The sequence below is a fragment of the Lepidochelys kempii genome, chromosome 6 (genome assembly GCF_965140285.1).
Source record: "Lepidochelys kempii isolate rLepKem1 chromosome 6, rLepKem1.hap1, whole genome shotgun sequence".
Lineage (NCBI taxonomy): Eukaryota > Metazoa > Chordata > Testudines > Cheloniidae > Lepidochelys > Lepidochelys kempii.
Window position 1 is genome coordinate 51,744,502 of NC_136385.1, and position 26,008 is coordinate 51,770,509.

At 42.9% G+C, this 26,008-nt stretch overlaps 1 protein-coding gene across 4 annotated transcripts in view; it reads right to left on the bottom strand.

Annotated features, from left to right (window-relative positions):
* LOC140912808 (uncharacterized) overlaps positions 1 to 12,350 on the bottom strand; it is a 69,058-nt gene extending 56,708 nt beyond the window's left edge. For all 4 annotated transcript variants that reach the window (XM_073347899.1, XM_073347900.1, XM_073347898.1 and 1 more), the window contains exons 1-4: positions 12,090 to 12,350; positions 5,404 to 5,461; positions 3,828 to 3,971; positions 2,399 to 2,548 (exon numbers count right to left, since the gene is read on the bottom strand). In XM_073347899.1, the coding sequence (XP_073204000.1) occupies positions 2,399 to 2,548; positions 3,828 to 3,971; positions 5,404 to 5,461; positions 12,090 to 12,349 (612 nt within the window). In that variant the 5' untranslated portion in view covers position 12,350. The remainder of the gene's footprint in view (positions 1 to 2,398; positions 2,549 to 3,827; positions 3,972 to 5,403; positions 5,462 to 12,089) is intronic.
* Between the last annotated feature and the right edge of the window lie 13,658 nt (positions 12,351 to 26,008).

Genomic DNA, 26,008 nt, shown 5'->3' on the forward strand with positions numbered 1-26,008 from the left:
CTGATTTTTTAAAAACATTTTTAAACCCGTTTATGATAATATTTCGATTACTGAAATGAAAGATTCTTATCTAATTTAATTTGCCATTTGTGTATTTTTCACATTTGGCCTTGGATAATAAAAACTGACTAGGCCCCTTCACTTTTGCAAGTAGTTATTTTTAGGGCTGTCAATTAATTACAGTTAACTCACATGATTAACTCAAAAAATGAATCACAATTAATTGCACTGTTAAACAATACCAATTTAAATTTATTAAATATTTTGGATGTTTTCTACATTTTCACATATATTAGTTTCTAAAACATAGAATACAGAGTGTACAGCGCTCACTTTATATTATTTTTTATTACAAATATTTGCACTGTAAAAATGATAAACAAAATAAATAGTATTTTTCAATTCACCTCATATAAGTACTGTAGTGCAATCTGTTTATCCTGAAAGTTTAACGTACAAATGTAGATTTTTTTTTTTTTGTGCTATGTAACTGCACTCAAAAACAAAACAATGTAAAACTTTAGAGAAGCAGTTCTCAAACTTCATTGCACCGTGACCCCCTTCTGACAACAAAAATTACTACACAACCCCAGGAGGGGGGACCAAACCATGAACCTGCCTGAGCCCTGCCAATCCGGGTGGGAGGGCCAAAGCCCAAGCCCCACTGCCCCAGTCTGGGGGGCCCAAAGCCCCAGCAAGTGTAATGCCAGCCCTGGCAACCCCATTAAAATGGGGTCATCATCATCTCTGGGATCCCAAACCACAGTTTAAGAACCGTGGCTTTATAGCCTAACAAGTCCACTCAGCTCTACTTCCTGTACAGCCAATCGCTAAGACAAACAAGTTAGTTTACATTTATAGGAGATATTGCTGCCTGCTTCTTATTTACAATGCCACCTGAAAGTGAGAACAGGCATTCGCATGGCGTTTTTGTAGCCAGTGTTGTAATGTATTTAAGTGCCAGATATGCTAAACATTTGTATGTCCCTTCATGCTTTGACCACCATGTTTCCACGCTGATGATGTTCGTTAAAAAAAATAGTGTGTTAATTAAATTTGTGACTGAACTCCTTGGGGGAGAATAGTATGTCTCCTGCTCTGTTTTATCCGCATTCTGCCATACATTTCCTGTTATAGCAGTCTCGGATGCTGACCCACCACATGTTTGTTTTAAGAACACTTTCACAGCAGATTTGACAAAACGCAAAGAAGGTACTAACGTGAGATTTCTAAAAATAGCTACAGCACTCGACCCAAGATTTAAGAATCTGAAGTGCCTTCCAATATCTGAGAGGGACGAGGTGCGGAGCACGCTTTCAGAAGTTTTAAAAGAGCAACACTCCAATGCGAAAACTACAGAACCCGAACTACCAAAAAAGAAAATCAATCTTCTGCTGGTGGCATCTGACTCAGATGATAAAAACAAACATGTCAGTCCCCTCTGTTTTGAATCTTTATTGAGCAGAACCCATCATCAGCATGGACACATGTCCTCTGGAATGGTGGTTGAAGCATGAAGGGACATATGAATCTTTAGCGCATCTGGCACATAAATATCGTGCGATGCCAGCTACAACAGTGCCTTGTGAATGCCTGTTCTCACTTTCAGGTGACACTGTAAACAAGACGAGGGCAACATCATCTCCTGCAAATTGTAACCAAACTTGTTTGTCTAAGCAATTGGGCTGAATGGACTTATAGGCTCTAAAATTTTACATTGTTTTGTTTTTGAATGCAGGGGGTTTTCTGACATATTTGTAAGTTCAACTTTCATGATAGAGAGATTGCATTACAGTACTTGTATTAGGTGAATTGAAAAATACTATTTCTTTTGTTTTTTTACGGTACAAATATTTCTAATAAAAAATAAATGTAAAGTGAGCACTGTACACTTTGTATTCTATGCTGTATCTGAAATCAATATATTTGAAAATGTGAATAATATTGAAATAAATGGTATTCTATTATTAATAGCGCAATTAATCACAATTAATGTTTTAATTGCACGATTAATCGCAATTAATTTTTTTAAACGCTTCACAGCTCTAGTTACTTTCTAACCAGTTTCCTCTTCTAGTTCTCATGTGTTAGCAACATGGAGGAAAACGTGGGGTGCAAACATCCAAAGGGAATCATTATTCCTTTAAAAATAGTTTCCATTACATTTTGAATGGAATGTCCATGGAAACACTTCTTAACTTTTGTAAAAAGCTATAAAAAAGTGGATGGGTGGATGAATATACAAGATGGATGGAAAACACACACACACACAGCCTTAATTTGACCCAACTAGTTCATCTCAGATCCTGGATTTTAAAATCAGGTCCACCCATGCAGATCTGATTACAGGATCGTGGTAAACTGAAGTCTAACTTTAAAAGTGGAAGGACAAACTCACTCTCTTTTTTTGCTCTGCTTTTTTCTCTTGTCCTTCTGATCCTGATAATTGCTTCTTAAGTTCTTCCAGTTGTGAGGTTAGTGATGTTACCTTGGCTTTGTTCTGCAGCTTTATCTTTGAAAGCTTGGCTTCAGAAGCTTCTTTTTCTTCCTACCAACATCAGAGTATATATATAATATCATAAATCTAAAACAGTTACCAAGAACTTCTACCTCCACAAGGACATTTAACTTCCTGACCAGAAGCCCTGCAACTATAAAGCAATTGGATAAAATTCCTTTCATTACTGCGAAGGGTCTGCATTGGGCTACTATGATACTCACAGGTATTGAAACTTAAGGGGCAGCATCACACTAAAAATTATATATTAAAGAAATTTTCCTTTCCTTTCCTAGTAATACTACTTCAAGGCCTAAACCTTCAAAAGTACATAGTGATTTGGAGTGCCTTAATTTTCAGATGCCTGACTGCAGACACCTAAATGGCCCTATTTTTGTAAGGCAGGTGACTCAGCTTACACTATCTCAGCTTTTTACTCAGCTGGGACAATGTAACTGGGATGAGGTGCTCCACTTCCTTATGACAAACTAAATACTACACCGATATTATGAATGCTGGTCACTTGATCATTTGTGCCTCTGGTCAGCTACATTTAGATTCACAACACTGCAGTGGAATGTTTCATTAAAAATAGTTTAGTTTGATTTGTTTTAACAAAAAAATATTTGTTCAATATTAGGTTTTGTAAAAGGCCATCTTTTGAAACTTATTTTTAGACTAACATGAAAATGTCCCATTAAAACAGAAGGGTGAAAACATATCTTTCAAGAACTCACGACAAATATGAGCTCTAATCAAAGAAGTTAATGGTGAAAATCCCTCAACAGTCTATAGCACATCTAGTATACATTCCTTCCATTTACTGTGGCCAAAAATCAAGGGTGACATGCAGTACCTAAGGAATACAGAAATTATGATTGAAAGAAATTTGGAGGGAAAAGTAATTTTTTTATCTAAAGCAGCTCAGTCTGGGATAAGTCTGCATCCTAACCAAATGCGAAACAATATTTTGGACAATATTAACCTAAAAGGAGGAAAAAGTCCCTCTCCAGCTTTGCACAACCTTCAGTTTGCAACTGATAATAGTCCCCCACATTTATCAAGAGCATCTGTTCTTTCTTGGGGATTGCCTATGTAATACCCAAAGCTGGTTACAATTCTGGAAACAGGAGGTAAATTGGTAGGAAGCTGTAATGTATCCCCATGGACCTGCAAACTGTGATCACTGCTTCCTTAGTCCCTAATATTGATATAACTGACTCTTAAGCCTGTTTTTAGGAAAACAGCTTATTCACCCAAGAAAACATGACTGCAGTTCATTTTCTTCTGCAGCTGAACAGTCAGTCACATTGATGTGTACACACAGTACCTTTAACCGATGATCTCTATTCCGAAGTTCATTATCCTTCTCTCTGATAAGTTCTTTGAGCTGTGTTACCAGCTGTTCAGTACGTGTCAGCTGTTCAGTCAAATCAGCCACCGACATGTTTGCTGCATCTTGCGAGCCATGAGCCTACAGACATTAAGTATACTTTTGATCAGACAAAATGGTGCAGACAGAGCTGGCTGTGCACAAATCACAGTCGTCAGCTTTTCAGCCAACCCAATCAAATTTAGGCAGAGGGTAGTATTTTTAAAACTTAAACATACCGTCTAGACAGCTTCAGGATAATTTGTCAAATATGAGTTACAGAAGCAGCACTGAAATGAAACCTTGGTAACTGAAATCTCTGTAACACACATTGTTCCCTTCAGTGCAAACTAAACTGTACTACAATACAGTGGAGACACTATGCTGTTATAACCTGACATGATAAAGAAATCCCTGATTGTTTTTCCCCTTCCATTACTCTATGCGTGGCTGTCTTTACATTCTGAACTCCTTGGAGCAGAGACTGCCCCTTTTTGTCTGCCTGGAAAGCAGCTAGCACATTGTAGGTGCCACCATAAACAATAAAATCTCTCATTTCCAGTCAATTCCACTGCAAAATTAGAAGCCACCTCAACTGAAGTGTGATCACTTGCCAAAAGAAGGCTTGGCGGCAGAAATCTAGGCTGTGGGTGGAACGCATGCACCTGTCAGGACAAGGCTCAAGGGAGAGTTCTTGAAAATATCCAAGGAATCCACAGCACCCTACCCTTTTAAAACAACAGAACCAGCTGAAAAACTTAAAAAAGTAAGGGGAGAAAAGAGGCATTTCTCCTCCCTCTCACCACAAAAAATTGTTTAAAAAAAAAAAAAAGGAGTTGGCACAAAATTACAGCACTATTTACTTTACAAATCCATTTGTGTTGTTTTTAGAAACTTTTCTTGTATAGAGGGATGAGAAGTGATACACAGAGATTTTTACCCATTACTAGAAAAGATTAATAGTTTCACTGAATGTTGCCTAATTTTAGATACCTGGCAGTACTTTCAGCAGAAGAGAGAAAAACTCTTCCCATTACAAGCTATAAGATTCATACTATTAAATATAATAATCTTGAAAATGGCAAAAATAATCCAAAGCCTCAAGAGTCATGCATTTTAAATCTAATACTGACGGTTAAATAGTCAGCATGATTTTAATTCTTGAGGTTCGCTGCTGGTGTTAATGCAACTAATGATATGTACAGCCAAGTGCTAGTCTGCAAAAAGGGATTAATTTAATGTTTACGAGGCTTCTGCTGATCTTTTCTTAACTCAAGATAAACACGTCGAAAGTGAGCAGTGTAGTTGTGGCTAGACTCTGAAGATTAAAGCTAATTGGACTGGAAGCATTGAAGCCACCATTACCTTTAGTGACTATCTTAGAAGAACAGTTTAAGCAAGTTAAACAACAGCCCTTGCAAAAAAGCAAATACTTATTACCACATCTTGAATTGAAATTTTTAAAATTCACAAGTTTTTTAAAAAGTCAGCACTTACAAAGTTTTTGCTTTGTTTTGTTTTTTAAAATACTTACTACTGCTTTAGGGGATGAATCATCTCCAGTGCTCCATTTCCACATAGTTTCAAGATGGCTGTGAGAAGGAATAAGGAAATACAATTATACTGCAATGAATATCAGTACCACTTAGAAAACTATATACATAACAGACTTGTTTTCTGGTATTTTTTCTCCAGACCTTTCAGTTCAAGATAATTCAAGCTAATTTAATATTGTTTTAAAAAAAAACAAAAAAACAACCCATTTGCTGAAACCTGATAGGAACTTTGACACCCAAGTCACATCACGAGTTGCTATTGATTATGAAGAAAGCGCTGTTTAATTCTTTTGTACATTATGTTACTTCTGCAGACAGGGAAGCCTCCGTAAAGTACCAACATTATCATCCCAAATATTTTTGGAAATTAAACTGAAAAAGACAATCTTAAAAATATAAGTGCCTTAAAGTACTTTTTGGCACTAGTGCTATTTCCACCTACAAATAAAAGGTACAGACTGTACTCAGTTTGCTATCATATAACCTGACCTTAGACTCATGCTGTATTTGCCTCTGCAGTATGACAAATATTATTCCAATTCATATTTCTACAGAATGAACAGATTGCTGTGCACAAAAAATAAAGACATTGTGGCTTTCTGAGACTTTCTGCAACCTCCATGATTTCTGCAGGGGCCAGTGTGGCTGACCCCAGGGCTGGCCACACAGCTGGCTCAGGGGCCAGCTGTTCAGGTGGACCCTGGGGACAGCCACAGCAGCCGCTGCTCCAGCCGGCCGGAAAAACCACAGCCCCAGGCAGCGGTCCCCGGCTGGCCAGAACAGCTGCAGTCCACGGCTAGCCAGCCGGCACAACCACAGTCTGCAGCCCTCAGCAGCTGGTGCCGCTGGCCCCCTGTACTCTCCTATCATGGACAGGTCACGGTCCGTGAGTTTTTGTTTTTTGCCCATGACCTGTCCATGACTTTTACTAAAAATACCCATGACTAACTAAATCGTAGCCTTGACTATGGCATATCACACTGTACAACAACTGAGCATCTCCCACTCATATGCCTAAGGGCCTAAATCTTGAGAAGGGCACTAACTAGGAATTGCAGGTGCTCAGCACCTCTCTGGTTCAGACCTAAACACAAGCTTTCAAAAAGCCTGATACCTAAATTATAAGTAATTTTTAAATTTAGTAGCCAACTTGATACGATGCAGCTTTGGGGCTCCTCTATTTCAAACATTTCAAGGTCTCTGAAATGTTTCTCCCCTTGATGCAGGAGTTACTCACACTAATGGCTCTGCCACACATTGCAAGAACAGGCCTTCCTGAATTTAATCACATCTTTCTAAAGCAAGTTTCCTATCAGATCCATTTTGTCAGCATGTACATGAAAGCTAATCCCACAGTACAGGCAGCTCAAATGTAAATTTATATGTACCGCAGCACTAAGAACATCTGGCTCATCTGACAGAATTTAGTTAACTCTTCAAGAGAGGCCTGTGCTATAATTTATCACATTTGGTTTGATGGCCTGCATTAAGAATACTACACACATCTTGCTGTACTTCTGACTTTGGCCAGTCTTTAAGTTGCAACAACAAATGAGAAGCCAAACAGCATCTGTTCAGTCACCTGTCCCACAAGCAACACTTTTCAATGGAATGTAATTTGCCTTTTCAAATCTGCATGTATAGGTTTCAGTAAAAGCACAGCAGAACAGCTGTGCTTCTGAATTCAGCAGATCAGTTTATTAAAAATGCTGGCACATACTTTATCTGAAAGGAAATGAAGAATGAGAGCACAGACTGTTATTAAAGCTGAGCATTTACCACTGCTAAGCTAGAAGCAGGGATCAGAGTGTTATGCAGGAAACATAACAGTCTCTTCTGGCTTTAAAAACCTATGAATCACAGAGGGACCTGGATGTGGATATCATTACTTTTTTTTGTTTTTAAACTCTCCTTCCTGCATCCCTCTTGAGTCACAAGACCCAATTTTGCCTTCAATAATACCTATGCATTCCTAGTAAAATGAAAGGGTATAATGAAGGCAGAATCTGGCTCAGTGTAGCTTGGGGCTGTGTGTAAATTTTTTGTACTTGTAAATGCTTTAAAACCCAACAAGCATTAGCTGATGCAGCAAGTTTAGTTCACTACATACCACATCCCCTTGGATACCCTGACCAATACTTTTGACATGTTATTTACATTACGGATGTTAATTAAGGAGCTTTCAGGAAGGGCAAGAACCAAAAACAAGTTGGGCAGCACACCTGCACTGGACTCTCTTTACCTATCAAGTCAACTGGGAGATACTGATGGGAGTTGTTTTTCTTAAATCAGCCAGAAGAAATGGTTTTTAGGAGTATAAGCATCAAGTTTATAAGAACTGAACCCTTAGGAATCAAATCCTGGCAAACACAACTCAATTCTTTCTCCTTCCAAAGAAGTTAAATGGAGCTCCACTTCATTTACCATGTGTGCATTTTTCAGATGTGAACTTAACCAGCAAATGCCTATCTGCTACGCAGAACATTAATTATCTATAGGCCCCAATGTACTTAGTGACCATTCCTGAAGTTATAAAAGTTCTCATTTCCTCTCTCTTTCCATATCAATTCCAAACTCCTCACACTCATTTTCAAATCTCTGCACAGCCCCAGTACAGCATCCATCTCAGTCCTTATTGCCTCACCTCATGCACTCTGCTTTGACAACATCTTTGTTTTAACTGCACTATGTACCACTTCCCACTATGCCAGGAAAACCTCTTCTCCACCATGGAAAATTGGGGAAAGCCCACAAAACCTGAACAGATCTTGGGAGAAACTACAGAGGCCCTGTGCCTCCGTACAGCCTCTGGGACATCATGTTGGTCTCCACTGAGCCACGGAAGCAGTACGGCCCGAACTGAGTGGTTACTGTAATACACCATGAGAGGGAGGAGCAGAAATGATTGCTAACGAGGGTCCCACTCCTACAAACACTCACATGTGCTGTACGCATGTGGATAGTATCACTTATGTATTTGTAAAATTGCCCCAACCCTAAATATTACTTACAGAAATAGCTCTATATGCATGAGTAGTCATTTAATTGTCCTCAAGGGGCTGTCAGGGAATTATGTGCTTCTCTCTGACCCTCTTCCATAAATATGGGGATGGCAAAGAAGGATGCCCTAAAAGGTACTCCTTTCTACCCCCACACTAGATGTGAATGGTAGTTCTCCCCATTCACCAGTGAGGGCAAAGGGGCACACTATGTACATTGGTGGAATTTGTAAGTAAGACCCTACTAAGTGTTTTTAATGTAAAATATCCTTTATTTTGTACTTGATATGTGTAAATTTAGGGGGAAATATACACTTTCAATAGTTTGTTCATTGCCATAGCATTATCTTGCTTCCATCCTCTCTACATTCCATGAATCCTGAATTTGATGTTGCCTGCTTGGGCAGTTATTCCTCCACTTTGTGTCTGATGCCAAAAAAACTATGTTAAAAGACAACATTGTGGTTGAGAATAAAAATGAAGTCAGCAAACTCAAGGTTATGAAACCTACAGCAAAAGGTAACTCAGATATTTGTGTGTATGGTGCATTCTACATTACTGAGTACCTTCTTTTATTTCTTACATTAACACAGATGGAGTAATTAAACACATGTATTTGAGCGTGTAGGGCACCAGAAACACAGCACGTTTCCATACATCTGGAGCGCCATCCTTAAATATGCTCAGTTAATGGAAAGCTGTGCTGTATGTTTGTTATCAAACAAATGTTATCTGTAAGTCAAGATTTCTCTACAAATGCCAAATGGCTTTTGTCCTCATTGAGAATGGTCATGGAAAATCAGACGCTCAAAAAAAACTGGACACTATATTAAAAACACTACAAAATTGTCTTTAATGTATTAAAACTAATACCAAATATGAAAACTAATAGGGTGTCAGACTGAACAGTTCAACCTTAGGCTAAGAACAAACAAAAGCAGTCAACCTAAGGGTCTTTAAGTTTTCAGTCCCAGAACACAAGCTTATGAAGAGAAACAGTAATGTTTTAATCTCAAGTTATTTTTGACTGTTTTGCATAACTTTTACTATTCTGAAAGAAGGGTCATAAGCTAGGAATGACAAGTAGGCTGACTATTTGTAAATAGGGGAGATAATTATTCAAACTGGTCCTTTTGGCCTACACACGTTTATCTGACTTCAAGCCTACTCCAAGTTGCAAGTACACCCTAAATTAATATAACTGAAAAATTAGAAAACACTTTATTCGCAATATGAAGTTTAAAGCACTTGGTAGTTAGTTTCATTACTTCTCCTCTATAGTAACTTCACTTTCATTGTCCACAAAGGATTTTCACAAAGCAGCAGGGAAGAAAGACCTTTTTCAAAAAATAAGAAAATATAACTGTAAAGCTACAGTGGAATTCAGGTGGGTGTGAAGTGCCTGGAATTATATGTAACTTTTACTTTCTTGTCTTTCTGATTTTCAAGTCATTGTGTCCTGAAGGAGCCATATTGGCTTCTTCTTATTCTTCCTTTCTTTCCTTTAATTGGGATAGTTTGCTGTTGTGCCTTTAATATTATCTAAAAATTATTATTTAATATTAACAAGAAAAATTGCTGGCTCCCCTGAACTCCTTTTCTTCTTCGATTTTCCTCCCATGGGACCTTATCTATTAGTTGTCTGAGTCTGGTAAAGTCGGCTTTTTAAAAGTCCATTGTCCTTAATTTGCTGCTCTCATTCTTTCCTTTCCTTAGAACCATGGAGCCTATTATTTTATGAATGCTTTCACCCAACTTGCCTTCAATGTTCAGATTTACAACAAATTCCTCCCTTTAGGCAGAATCAAGTCTAAAATGGCTCCTCCTGGTTATTTCCTCCACCAGCTCAAACAAGAAGTTGTCCCCAACACATTCCAAGAACTTATGGGAGATTTTGTGTTTTGCTGTATTACTTTTCCAGCAGATATCTGGGTATTTAAAGTCCCTCATTACTACCAGGTCTTGTGTTTTGGATATGTCTATTATTTGTGCTAGAAACGCCTAATTCACTTTTTCCTCCTGATTTACTGAGCTTCCTTCCCCCATGCTACACTGGGCATGCCCTTTATTGTGAGATGCCCCAGGAATTCAGATGCAATGGATTACGCTTCTCCTGAATATTTCCTGTTCAATCATGACTACACCACAGTCCTGGGAGCCCACTGCAGCTCTAGCCTGAGCCTATAACCAAGGCAACAGCTACACTACAGTGGCCCTCCTTTCCCAACCGGGTTTCCAGGGCACATGCCATGTTTGGGGGAGAAAGGGGTATTCCCCAATGGCGGTGTCAACCCCGGGCGTACTGAAGTCGCGTGTCCCAGCACGGGCCAGTCTCTTGCGCTGCCAGGGCGCCACGGAGCAACGCAACAAGAGCGTCCCGAGTTACCATCAGGATCCAGGAGACTAGAGGGCACCGCCGAGTGCTGCCGCCGGCCCAGCCACTACGTCCTTGGGGGCGGACGGGGCCTGGCTGCAGACAATAGGAGCCCAATCTCCGTCCCTCCCCGGACCCGGCTGAGGAGGAGTCATCCCCCTCCCCAGCTGCGCCCAGGCCGGTCCGGGACCCGATGCTGCTCACCTGCGAGCCGCACCGGGGGTGGGGGAGGGGGGAGAATCCGGGTCCCGCTCACCTGCGAGCCGCACCGGGGGTGGGGTGGGGGGGTAATCCGGGCCCCGCTCACCTGCGAGCCGCACCGGGGAGGGGGAGGGGGAGGGGGAGGGGGGAGAATCCGGGCCCCGCTCACCTGCGAGCCGCACCGGGGAGGGGGAGGGGGAGGGGGGAGAATCCGGGCCCCGCTCACCTGCGAGCCGCACCGGGGGGGGGGAGGGGGGAGAATCCGGGCCCCGCTCACCTGCGAGCCGCACCGGGGAGGGGGGAGAATCCGGGCCCCGCTCACCTGCGAGCCGCACCGGGGGGGGGGAGGGGGGAGAATCCGGGCCCCGCTCACCTGCGAGCCGCACCGGGGGGGGGGAGGGGGGAGAATCCGGGCCCCGCTCACCTGCGAGCCGCACCGGGGAGGGGGGAGGGGGGAGAATCCGGGCCCCGCTCACCTGCGAGCCGCACCGGGGGGGGGGGAGGGGGGAGAATCCGGGCCCCGCTCACCTGCGAGCCGCACCGGGGGGGGGGGGAGGGGGGAGAATCCGGGCCCCGCTCACCTGCGAGCCGCACCGGGGGGGGGGGAGGGGGGAGAATCCGGGCCCCGCTCACCTGCGAGCCGCACCGGGGGGGGGGGGGGAGGGGGGAGAATCCGGGCCCCGCTCACCTGCGAGCCGCACCGGGGAGGGGAGGGGGGTAATCCGGGCCCCGCTCACCTGCGAGCCGCACCGGGGGGGGGGAGGGGGGTAATCCGGGCCCCGCTCACCTGCGAGCCGCACCGGGGGGGGGGAGGGGGGTAATCCGGGCCCCGCTCACCTGCGAGCCGCACCGGGGGGGGGGGGAGGGGGGTAATCCGGGCCCCGCTCACCTGCGAGCCGCACCGGGGGGGGGGAGGGGGGTAATCCGGGTCCCGCTCACCTGCGAGCCGCACCGGGGGTGGGGGGGGGAGAATCCGGGCCCCGCTCACCTGCGAGCCGCACCGGGGAGGGGAGGGGGGTAATCCGGGCCCCGCTCACCTGCGAGCCGCACCGGGGGGGGGGGGAGGGGGGAGAATCCGGGCCCCGCTCACCTGCGAGCCGCACCGGGGGGGGCGGGGCCGGGCCGGGCCACGAGGGTATCTGGGGAGGGGGAGCGCGCCCTAGGGGCGGCGGTGCCGGCTGCAGCAGCGAGGGCTCCGGCTCCTCCTCTTCGGCCCGGCCCAGGTGCTGCAGGGACAACAACTCGCCACCATCCCGGCGTCAGCAGCACCACGGCCGGGCACACGTCAGCGCGTCGTCGCCTCCCAGAGCGCAGCCAATGGCGAGACGGTCCCGCTCGCAGTCGCGTCATCGCCCCCTGGAGAACGCGCGGGGGAGGGGAGCTGCCTGGGGTGGAGCCTCCGCCAGGCGGGCGGGGCTTGTACAAAGGGCCGGGGGAGCTGTCCAGGGGCGAAGGGAAGTAGGTGGGGGGGGGGGTGTTCCCACCCTTGTGTGAAGGGAGGGGAAAGTCAAGTGTCGTTTCCTCTGGGGGGCTCAGGGCTCGGCATCCCTGACCCCAGATCCAGGGCATGTCATGGAGCTAGCAGGGGTCGCGCTTGCCCTTGCGCTTGCTGAGCAGATGTTCCTCACACAGACTCTAGTCCCAGCACTGTGTCACCGTAAGTGCCTGTTCCACCTTATGTGCCTCAGTTTCCCCATCAATCAAACAGGGATAACAATCCCTTTACAAGATCCTGGAGACCCTCCTCACCAGCAAGGCCGGCTGTGTCTCAGCGCCTTGTGGGCCTGTGTATCTGGACCCATCTTTTTATTTATATAACAGCACTTACATATGCCCCATGTGCAATCAGTACAAAGCTGACAGGATTCCTGATCACTTAGTTCAGCCACCCAAACACCTTTTCACAGATACGTAGCCATATGGGCCTGGTGCTGACTTCATTCCCACTGACTTTAACAGGAGTGGTCAGCACTTCTGAAGAATGAACCCTGTATATTTTAACTGTAGGCAAAGCACCTGGCTGGATTTGGACCTATGCTTCCAGGGAAATTAGTTTACTGCAGATATGATGCTTAGATCTTTTAAATTAAACCCTCAGGCAAAACAAACAAACAAACACCTAAAGGAAGGAGCTGTTGCACAATCAAAGTGAAAAATTTCCTCTCAAAAAGGAAAAAACACATAAAAAATGCAACGTTAGGAGAAATGGTCACAAGAGAGGTAAAGATGATTTATGCAGATTTAACAGTTTAAACAAGGCAAAAGCGCCATCTTCTGGCATATAAATGTATTTAATCCTCTGCATGCATCCGATGAAGTGGCTTTTAACCCACGAAAGCTTATGCCCAAATAAATTTCTTAGTCTCTAAAGTGCCACAAGTACTCCTTGGGTTTTTTTTACGTAAAAAAGTATGTTAGATAGCAAAACTCTTCCTTACTGCTAAAATACTTGCTGAATATCCTATAGAGTGGGTACTGCTTATGGTGAATACATATTGTAAGGAGAGTGATCACTTTAGATAAGCTATTACCAGCAGGAGAGTGGGGTGAGGGGAGAGAAAACCTTTTGTAGTGATAAACACCCATTTTTTTCATGGTTTGTGTGTATAAAAACATCTTCTGTATTTTCCACAGTATGCATCCGATGAAGTGAGCTGTAGCTCACGAAAGCTTATGCTCAAATAAATTGGTTAGTCTCTAAGGTGCCACAAGTACTCCTTTTCTTTTTGCGAATACAGACTAACATGGCTGTTACTCTGAAACCTATGGTGAAGTAGTTTTCTTTACTGTATACACAATTTTCCATTAACCTGAAGTGCAATTTGTACAATGCTATCCATACAAACAATTTGGGATTTTTCATTCCACTTCACTACAGAACTAAAAGAAATGTAGGGCTGGCAGACTTCACGAGGTTATCTAATCCATCCCCCTGTAATAAGACAGGACCAAGTATACGAAGACCATCCCTGACACACGTTTGTCTAGCCTGTTCTTAAAAGCCTTAAATGATGAAGATTCCACAACCTCCCTTGGTAACCTGTTCCAGTACTAAATATTCTTATAGTTAGAGATTTTTTACTAATATCTAACTTAAATCTTCCCTGCTTCAGATTTAAGCTGTTTACTTCTTGTGCTACCTCCAGTAGGAGGGAGAACAATTGAACACATTCCTCTTTATAACAGCCCTTAACATATTTGAAGACTGTTATCAGGTCCCCCCTCAGTTTTCTTTTCTCAAAACTAAATTTACCCAGTATTTTTAACCTTTTCTCCTACATCAGGTTTTCTAAACCTTTTATCATTTTTGTTGCACTTCTCTGGACTCTCTCCAATTTGTCCACAGCTTTCTTAAAATGTGGTGTCCAAAAGTGCCTCCCTCCCATTTTTTCAATCCCACATATTGATAAATTATATACTGTTCCAAACACTGCAACATGACATGAAAATGGTTTCATCCTTTGTTTCTGAGTGAATAAAAGATTTGCAGTGCAAGGACTATGTGTTCCCTAATGTGTAAAATTATAACAGGCTTCCTCTCTGGCTTGACAAGGTAAATCACATATAATATGTACACTGGAGTTGATGTTCTGATATCTCTTTTGTTTTTATTTTTGTTCTTTTGCAATTGCATCACAGATCACCTCGCTTTTCTTCTGTTGTCTACTTACAGTATTTTCAGCACCAAGTTATTTTTTTGTGCTCCTTCAATAAACTCATTCAGTGAAAGCTTTCTTGTACAAATAAAGAAAATTGACGTATTGATAGTTTGATCAAATTGATTTAAGCTTCTATGCAGAGATCTAAATTACACCTTATATTAAAACACTATGTTTACATGCAGACATGTTTTCCTTGGAGTCTAGGGACTAACGGGGCTCTTACATCAGTGTAAAGCAGGAGTAACTCCATCAAAACCAATGGAGTTACTTACATCAGGGTAAAACTGGCATAAGATCAGATCAAGCCCTGGGTTTTTATTGATTGTCAAAATTTTATATACTTTCTCCAAAATAATTCCCAGAGGATGTCGTTCTAGCAAATCCATAGGACTACTCCTGTGTGCCAAGGTTGCAGAATAAGATCCTAAAATTGTATTGAATATTATGCAACACAGTTAAAATCTTTTGCTTTTTATTTGCCCCCTAAGCTCAGAGTAAATTTAGACAGCATTGTGGTAAAAACTGGCAATAGATACCTGTGCCCTGACTACACAAGCACTCCTGCTATTGCTACTTCTGAGTGGTAGTAAAACAATTGGCAATTTTTCTATAAAAGTCTACTGCAAGCAACAAGGCCACCATGTCTTTCGTATTGCTGAAAGGAGCGGCATTATTGGTGAAGTTTCCTACGGACAAGCCATCCTTACCTAAATGGCACTAAATAATTAATGTTTGATTTTCAGAAGCACTGAGTAAATTGAAAAGTGGTTGCACGGTCACAGTCTGTGTTGAGTTAGGATCTTACAGCAATAAATCACTTTCCCCAGGGTGGTGTGAAAACCATCCACTGTGTGGGGAGAAGAAATATTTTCCACCTCTTAGGCACAACAATCTTGTTGGTCCCATGATTTTCAGGTTGCTGTTCAATGTTCTGCATTTTTAATGCAAATTCAGACCAAGCATAAGCCAATACAATCCCCATGGAAACTTTTAGGCCAAATGCTGAAATGGTGAAAATAATAGTGAAATTACACATTGAGTCTAAATTCTACTTCCATTTACACTGGCCAGTGGAGTCACTTTGGACTGATGCCAGCATAACAGAGAGCAGAATTTGGCTCCAAGTATAAGTAGACTGGGAAACAGATGTAAGTGGTAAAGTAGTGCAGTTTGGAGCAGTTTGGTATCTTAGCCTTCATCCTTCACATGCTTTTGCAAATACTTAATTTTACTACTGTGACTAGTCCCACTGAAGTCAATGGGACTATTCATGGTAGTAAAGTTAAGCACATACATAAGTGTTTCAGGGAGGGGGGTCTTAATTGGTGCATAAAATGAGTGTAAAGGCAAAGTGAAAAGAGACTGCAGTGGAAAGAGCAACTGTCTGAGACATGTAGTAAAATAGAATTAGGGCTGAATCCTGAGAGCCCTGGCTCCACAACCTGTATTCTAGCCATTTAATACTTTTCTATGTTGCAAGTGAGAAGCAGATATTGTTACTATGTTTAAAAAAAAATCCCATGCAATCAAGTTATGCCAGTGTTATACATTTAACAAACACTGGTTATATGAACTTTTTGTTGTTGTTACAAATGTATAAGGAATAACCATGACAAATATTTGTCTGCATTGTCCTCTTAACTACTAAAATAATTTATCTGAAATGTTGTGATCTATAATCGCTAGTTGCCCTGTTCAATGCTGATTTAGTAGCTTCTGAGGCCAGCATGCAAGTTGTACCGTCTTTTCAGACCAAACAAGACTGGTCAAGCTGCCCCAAAATATCAGTTGACTGTCTAAAATCCCACATTACTGTATATTATCAATAGAGTATTTTACTCCAGGGACAACACAAAACGCATGTGTGTGTGTCTGTACATGCATGAAGCTGTGTTACTACACCTTGGGAGATCCCCAGGGGAAAAAAATATATTTACCATCTCCATTTTCATCCATTAGTTGAAATACACTTCATTGGGGTTAAAAGCTGGATATCCATATTCCTTGTCCATCTTTGTCTGACACTGTAAATACTTTGACGAGAAGACAGGTCTGCTATTTTTTTTAAGTATTTATGACAGTGATTAGTGCCTTTATAGTGTGTGTGGGAAGGACAATATATTTGAGCTACACCTACTAGAACTCAAACAACTCGCTCTTTTTAAAGGAGCTCAGTGTATTCCCTGAGGTCCAGTACAGGATGAATACAACGCACATCAGGATGTGTTTCAGGAAACAAACATTTACTTCCATGCAGTTCTGTGAAGAGTGTATTACCTGACCTTGGTTTATATAATTAACCTCCATAAATTAGCAAAAGAAATAACTTCGTACAGCGTCTTATGATGCATACTGTGCCTCAGTTCTCTCTCCGGAAAAGGGGAATAAAAGCACTTGTGTACATACCTCACAACAGTTTTGTGAGGATAAATGCATTAAAAGATTCTGAAACGCTCATATATCACAGGGATGGGGGCTATACATGTACCCCAAATAGTGGTAATGTAGCAAGCAGTTAAAATGTTGAAGAGCACTGAAATGGGAAATAATTAAGGGACTAATACTCCACTCCCAAAAAGCTCTATTAACTTCAGTGGAGTTTTGGACACACAACAACTGTAGGATTGGGCCTACAATTACAAAGGAACAGCTGGAGACGCAGGTCCTTTCAGGATCGTGCCTTTGCTTGTACGTCAATTAGCTTTGAAGAAGGCCAGACAGCTCATGAGAAACATGGCACAAATTCAGAACTGGTTCTCTGTTCTTCCAATTTAAGAAGCATGGGCCAATTCTGCTTTCATTTGCATCCGTGCAACAGAGCTTCCTTAAGTAGAGCTGGTCAGTTTGTTTATCATTGAAAAAAAAATTAAAAACCTAACATTTCATTTTTTCAAAACTGCTCTTTTTTCCATTTCTCTCTCTTTTTAAACTTTCACATTGGAAAAGTGAAAAAAGTAGAGAAAGTGTTCCAATTCTTTCATATTTTTAAGGTTTATTTTAACTTTTCACACTGCCAGTGGAAAAGGGTGAGTTTTTGGTTGTGTGGGGTTTTTTTGGTTTTTTTTAAGGAAATGGGTTTTTTCCTCCATTTTCTCTCACTTCTTTTTTCCCTTTCACCAAGTAGGAAAAAGTAGAAAGATGAGTATGGGTTTTTTTTCCTCATTTTCTCTAACTTTATTTTAATCTTGGTTTCCTTTGAAAAAAGGGTAGACAAGTTAAAATTGAGAAAGGTAGGCATCTTCCCACTATTTCAAAACAAAAGTCCTCCTAATTATCAATAAGATTTTTTTTTCAAAAACCATTAATTTATTACTAAAAACGTTTGTGGTGAAACCCCATTTTCAGTTAAAAAAAAAATTCAACCAGTCTTAACTGTAAAGGAGTACAAGACATGGCTCTAACTATGGTTGCTTAATATATAAAAATGGAGGCTAAACGTTTTGGAAAGAAGGCTTGAGAGCATTATACAGCAATAAACTACAACCTGGTCTTTAGGATTGGATTTTTTTTAATGGAAATTACTTATTCACTTTACAACAAAAATGTTTACAGTGATTCTTCTGTGTCCGACTGATTCTTACTTCTATAGTTTTCCTTATTTCTTCCTTATGAAGATAGCCATTCCACTGTGTCATATACTTTGAATGACCACTTCAGTCTGTGCTCAAACTTGTCCCTTAATGGTATAGTTAAGACTGCTACCTACTCCAAAAAGTTGATTATATTATCCTGAAAACAAAGAAAGAAAACCATATTTCTGCTATTCCTGTTGTGAAACCTTTTAAAATATTTAGGAGAACAGCTTTCAGGTAATGCAGCAAGGTTCTTTCATATACATGTAATCTAATCTATGAATTTTATATATGCAGTTTTGCTGTAGCCATGTCAATCCCAGGATATCAGAGAGACAAGGTGGGTGATGTAAAATCTTTTATTGGACCGATTTCTGTTGGTGAAAGACTAAGAGACAAAGTTCTTCTTCATCTTGAAAGCTTGTCTCTTTCACCAAAAGATACTGTTCCAATAAAAGATATTACATCACCCACCTTGTCTTTCTAGGTATTTCTAAGACACCTGTTGTTATGGTATTTAAACTCCATACATAATTCCAAACAGAATGTTCATTGTAAGAGAAATTCATCCCATTTCTGTCAAAATACTGAAATACATGTCTGCAAGTACTGTCTGCATATTCAGCTGCTTCATTTTGGCCAGGGTTTCCAAAGAATTGTTTGAATTTATGTAAACAGAGACCCTTGCTGGGACATTTCAAAACAAGTTTCCTGTGCATTTCCTTCAACTTTACCACATCAATTCCTTTCATGTTACAACTTTCACACCCTTCAGTGGCAGTAAACTGCTTGCAAAGACTCCATGAGGATTCCTTTCCCTAGGGCTTTTCTATGCAACAATGCACCCCTCACAGAAATTCTGCTCTTACCCTCTTTACCTAGGGCTTGCTCTAGAGGAACACTCTCCTGAGCAACAACAGACTCTTTCTGGGTCTCACTTACATCCAGAATTACCTCTGGCCCATCAGGTGGATTTCTACACAATCCCCTTTCAGGCAAACTGACAGACTTCCTAGATCAGAAGCATTCTGCTTCCCTTTGCCACACACTAGCAACAGGCAAAATACAAGCACCAGAATTGTCTGGTCTCTGGGATTTTACATAGACACTAACTGGATGAAACCTAGTTACAGGGCCATTCTCCCGAGCAGACACAGACTTAGGACCATTCCCTTCCTGGGCTTTAGCTGAATCCAGAACCAACTCTGAGACAACTGCACTACCCTCAACTATCACAGGCTGCAAGGCCCCTTCTGTCTGCTCCACAAAGAAGAGCCGGACACACTTTCTCCTTTCCCAGACACACAGCTTGGGATCTCTTTCCCCTTGTCCCAGCACACAAGGCTGGTCACAGACAGCTGCTTGGAGATCAGGGTAGCTCCCTCCATAGGCAAGTCAATACCTCTGACAGACGCAGGCACATTTCCTTCACTGTCACAGTTCTCCACCCAGCTAACAGGTAAGGTCCAGGGACGCTCTTCTTCCACTCTCCTCGCCTTCCCCCACTGCTGACTAGACACAGCCATCAGCTCACAAGGCTGCCTACGCTCATCCAAACTTTCATTACCAAGCACCTTGCCACTCCCAACAGATCCCCTGCCCTGCCTGTGGGTCCCCCCGCTCAGCTGGGGTCTCAGCTCCCACTGTGCTCAGCGCTGCCGTTGCTGTCCCAGTGGGGGTAGGCAGCGAGCTCGCTGCTTTCCTCACTGCATCAGAACCAGCCTGAGCCCCCTGAGCCCCCCTCTCCGGTGTGCAAGGGGGAGGGGAGCATCTCTCTGTCCCATCCAGCCCCAGGGTCTGGTTACAGGCAGGCAGGTAGCCTGAGCCTAGCTGCTCCTCCCTGCTGCCAGATAGGTCATCTGCATTTTCACTGACCATTTTCCTCTCCACGGATTGGTTCCCTGGATTCAAATTCAAACCCTTGGCAGTTACCGGAGCAGGATCTGGATCCTGTCCCAAAGAGACACAGTCACCCCACAACAGGGTCTTGCAGCTGGTATCCGATGAAGTGAGCTGTAGCTCACGAAAGCTTATGCTCAAATAAATTGGTTAGTCTCTAAGGTGCCACAAGTACTTCTTTTCTTTTTGCGAATACAGACTAACACGGCTGTTACTTTGAAATTTTAATACTGCCATTACTTGGAAGGATTGGAGAAATTGATATTCTTCTTTGCCATGATAAATTGTGTTCCTTTGCTTTTACCTGGAAAAATAGGAAGATGCTTATAGTAAAAATAATTCAACAAGCCAGCCAGGATTTTTCTTAGTGAATTGCAGCAGCTTTATACCTGCACTATTAGAGACTATGCATTTCACTGTCAGTTTTCTAATCCAATCATAACAGTTTTCTTGTTGTGTACAACTGAGTAAGAACCTTTTTCCTGCTGTGAACAATAGATTGCATTTTGAAAATGTGTTTTATTGAAGTCTAAGAATTACACTCAGTATGAGCTAGCGAATAGGAGATCCCAAACAGGGAAGTTTGAGAGGGGGAGAAGGAGATCCCCCTGCCAAATGAACAAGGTGTGAATACTAACCTTGGGGTGAGTGAGTTTGTTTGGCTGTTTGTATTTTTCTCTCTCTTTCAGGTTATTTTAGTTATTTCAGTAACAGGGTCGGTTGGGATTGTGTGTCTGGGGACTGTCTGAGCCTTTGTTTTCTGGATCATCCTTGATCAGCCTCAATCAGCCTTGTGATCACCCTCCCCCGTGTGATTAATGGGGGTATAGGGCTGACCTAGGAGAGAAGGCCTTAAAAGCCAGAGGCTAAGTGATCAAGAGACCGCAAACAGGGGAGTTTGAGGGGAGTTTGTGGGAGGAAGACGGTAACATAATTGCTATGGTTAGGAAGGGGCATATTGCCAGTGCCTACACTGCTCCTGTCTCCTCCACCTGCGCCTGTATCCAGACAGATAACCTAACCCTGGCTGCCTCTACCCAGATCCTGGTGTGAATTTGCAGAGACTGTAGCCTGAATTTCCCACTCTCAGAAAGCTAGGCTGGGGTGACCATCCAATGTGAAAGGTGCATGCTGGTGGAATCTCTCAGGAAGCAGGTGGGAGAGCTACAGGAGGAGGTGGCTAGGCTGAGGAGCATTCGTGCCCACAAGGAATTCCTCAAGAATATTCACATGGAGACATCCAAGGCTGAGGAAACTATCCAGCTACAGAGGATTGTTGTCACACCACCAGGGGAGGAGCATATGGCTCTGTCACAGGGAGGACACTGGCTGATGGTTATTTCTGGCAGCAGGCAGTGTTCTACTCGTGCTCCCAACGCACCCACCATGGTGATTGTAAACCCAATATGTTGCCCTGGCAACAAGTGATGAGGAATAACCCCCAAAGATGGAGGAGGAGAAGCCATGTACCCACAAGGCTGGGAGGATTGCAGCCACCACTCCCAGGAGGAAACATAGGGTAGTGGTGTTTGGTGACTCTTCTGATGGGAACACAGGCACCCATCTGTGGCCCTGATATGGCATCCCGAGCAGTATGCTGCCTGCCAGGGGCCCATATCAGAGATGTTATGGAGGGATTGTCAAGGATCATTCGGCCCTCCGACTACTACTCCATGCTACTCATCCATGTGGGCACTAATGATACTGCAAGGTATGACCCTCAGCAGATCAAAAGTGACTACAGGGCTCTGGGAGTAAGGGTGAAGGAGTTGGGAGCGCAGGTGGTGTTCTCCTTGATCCTTCCAGTCAAGGAGAGGGGCCCAGGCAGAGACAGATGCATCCTGGAGGTGAATGCCTGGCTGCGAAGATGGTGTCACTAGGAGGGCCTTGGCTTCCTTGACCACAGGATGCTGTTCCAGGAAGAAGGACTGCTAAGCAGAGATGGGGTCCACCTATAGGGGACTGGGAAGAGCATATTTGGGTACAGACTGGCTAACCTAGTGAAGAGGGCTTTAAATTAGGTTTGAAGAGGGCAGGTGACCAAAGCCCACAGGTAAGTCAAAAATATGGAGACCTTGGAGAAGGGTCAGAATATGGGGGTGTGGGAGCATGGGCTATTATAGCAGGGATGGGGAATCAAATCAGTATCTTAGATGTCTGTATACTAAAGCGAGAAGTATGGGGAATAAGAAGGAAGAACTCAAAATGCTAGTAAATAAACACAACTGTGACATTGTTGTTCTCACAGAGACTTGGTGGGATAATACGCATGACTGGAATATTGGTATAGAAGGGTACAGCTTGCTCAGGAAGAACAGGCAGATAAAAAAGAGAGGAGGTGTTTACCTATATATTAAAAATGTGTACACTTGGACTGAGGTTGAGATGGAAATAGGAAACAGACTCGTTGAAAATCTCTTGGTAGGGATAAAAGGGATAATAAAAACAAAGGTGATGTCATGGTGGGGGTCTACTATAGACCACCAAACCAGGAAGAAGAGGTGGATGAGGCTTTTTTTAAACAACTAAAATAATCATCCAAAGCACAGGACTTCACTTCAGCATCCAGTAAGCGAGTTGCGGTCGTTCTGATATTTTCCTCTGCCGGAGAGGAAGCCCTTAATTGCTCCAATTGGCGGCTGGGCACCAGGTACATTTTTTTCTGCATACTCCATTATCGATAAGTCAAAAGACCCGTTATCAGAGGGATAGCAAAACTAAACAGAGGTCCTACAAACCCCCCAGACTGCTTCACCAGATGCTTCTTTCTTTTAAGTGAAACCCTTTTATTACACAAAGTTTTTATAAGTGTGCATCTCTTTTTCAGCATGCGCACTTGATTCTGTATCAAAGGTACGTTTCCTTTTAAGGTATTGAGCGCTATTTCTGAGATGGCCTCTACTAAATCGTCAGAGGCCGAACACAGTATAGCCCTCCTCTGCTGCGGGGATGATTTGCTAAGTAATTTTAAAAGGACCAGGTTTCTCTTCACACAGCTTGACATGTTTTCGGTCAGCAACCCTGCCGGTTAAAAAGGGGCCTGCCAATAATTCATCTCTTTTTATACCCAGCTGTTATTCTTTTCAAAGTATAAACTGCCGGCCAGTCTGGAGGGAAAAGACCAGTTCTTAGTCTGTAAGCTTCTGGTGTGGAAGCATTTAAATCCACCACCAGGTAGCCATAAGGTCTTTTGGTAGCATCCTCAAAAGCTTCTAGGAAGAATTGAGCTTTGCCGGGGTACATTTGCTGAGCAAGCGTATGATTTGTAATTTATCCCTGGGGGTTTTGGACAGAACCATGTACTTTGTGTTTAGGTTAATCGTGCGACTCTTTTTTCCCTGACAAAATACGTTTTGAACTATATACACAATGCTCAGGTTTCAGTGATGCACATACTTAGTAAAGGCTTTCTCCATTTCATCGCTTTCACAAGCAGAGTTCATCAGATCGTCTATGATAATCATATTTACTTTATTGGTAGGAAACAAACGGTTATCGTCAAAAGCATCAGGCATCCCCTCCACAAAATTGATAAAGGGATATTTACAGAGCAGTTTCTTATACAAAGGTTGCCAACAACTGTAACACCACACAATATTCTCAGGCATAACAGACAATGTTTGTTTGGCATTATCCAACACATTTTTTATAAAGTAACTTTTCCCACAGTTGCTAGGCCCCACGAGAATTGCAGAAAAGGGGTGTTTCCACCTCGTATCCATTTTTAAAAGCCGAAGAGCAGGGTTTTAAACTCTTCTCCTAGGACCCTCTTGTTGTAAATGACTTTCTGCGTTTTCTTAAGGGTTTTTATCTCTATTTTCCACTGATTTTTGTTCCTTACGATAGAGGGCTGCTGCACCTCCAACTTTTTTGAGGTGTTTCCCACGCAATAGTCCAGAACTAGATCTTTCAAACTCTTAAACTTGATCTTTTCACAGTTTGCTACATTCAGGGTAATACCCTTGACTTTCATACAGGCCTTTCCTCCAGACAGCTTATACCCATATGTTTTCGGGCCTGCCAACACAAACTCGGTGATGTGTTGATCTGGCGGGATCTCGCTCGTGCGGTCCCCTAAATAATCCCCCAGAGGGGGATTCCAGTCACCCTCCCTTTTCACAAATATCACCGAGTCAGTGTCGTGGTACAGGCACCGCTCTTGCAACCTCTCTAGGAGGCTGTATAATTCTAAGCAGGAATAAGCGGTGGTGAAACAGGCTATGAAGACTTTGGTATTGCCAGAGACAAAGTACCGGTCTTTTGCATGCTTCAAAGACATGCACGCTGTTTCTTCATCGATAAACTCGCAGGATGAAACCTTGTAATTGGGGGAAAACAGGTACTGAAAGAGTTCATCAGGGTCTCTCACAATGCTGGTGTTGGGTAGATTTGTTCTTTGGCCGAATTTACCCCACAGAGAACTTTAAAACAGTTTAGTGATTTGACTTTTAGTGGGGTTCGACCTGATCTCGTGTTGGTGTAAACGCACGCCTTCTTTCTGGTAGAAATTGTTAACGTACTTATTCTGTTTTTCTTCATCTGTGCACCAGCTGGCATACCCTGAAGCCTCTTGTTTCTGGTGGAGGTGTAATTTTATGTACTCTGAAAAGAGTTCATCAGATTTTTCATTAAAATGCCAGATTTCATAGATTTTAGCCACCGTGTACCCCTTCGTTATGGCAGCATTCAATTCCACTGTGCACCAAGTCCCCAGGATGGCCCTCTCTTCATCAATATGGGTGCATGTCTCCCGCTGCTTGGTTTCTGCACAGGTTTAGCACAGTGGAAACATAAGCTTGCCACTCACTCTGACAGGTAACAATGTGGAAAAAAAGAGGCCTCATGGGGGGTACACTTTAACTTTTGCAATTCCAAAATAATTTGCAAGGGGTCCAAATTTGTCATAAACTATATCGGGGTGTCCGATAGGGTATTCTTTGGTTTTGTTTATGAAAGGGTACAGGCTGGTAAAATCATAATAGTGGATTTCTTCCCCAGGATTAGGTTTGTAATACAGGTGGATAGCATTTGTCTTCCCCCCAAAAAGAGCATCCCTAGGCATGAGAGGCTGGGGCAACTGGGCTCGGTTTAAAAAAATCTGCGAGCTCCCTGTCTGTTTCTGTCATCACCTCCCACTCGTGCTCCCAGAGAGTCCTCACTACAAAACCAAGTCTTTTCAGATAGTCGGTCTTGAGCTGCGTCTTGTAATAAAGAAACCAAAAGTTGTCCCTGTCATAGGATTTTGTGCTTTTTCACAGTAACAGGTGACACAGCCATGGAAAAAACTCCTGTTAAACTCAAAGGCCAAGCATACCCCGTTAACAAAGGCATAACCGTCTAAAAAATAGGGGCCTACCTGTAGTTCCCCACCCTGTAAAGCATGCCGTATCTGTATATTTTCTTTGTGAGAGGTATACAACAGCCACTGAATAGATGGGGTCGAATATCTCTTTTTCTGCCTGTGATAGTTGTCTGGAGGGAGAAGAGCTACCGTGTTAGGCTCCAAAAACATAAACCTGTTCATAGCCATGCAGACAGATGCCGTCGTTATGTACCGGAATGGATCTATACACAGTTTTATCTCAGTGAATTTACCAGGTTTTCTCTACTATATCCCCCATCTCCATCATTTTCATAATCTCTTTTCTGTATAGGATACAAGCCTGTCTCAAAATGTTGACATCCTGCTGGCAGTAATACATGAGCTCTTTCTGCAAGTCAAACATCTCATATCTGTGGTCCCGATACCAGTTAAGAAACTCTGCTTTCTCCCTGGGCATCATGATTTCTACACCATAGTGCTCCACACCGGGCATAGGCCCCACGTAATTTTGATTTTCTAAAGTGTTTAAAAAAATGTGGAAAGTATCCTTTGC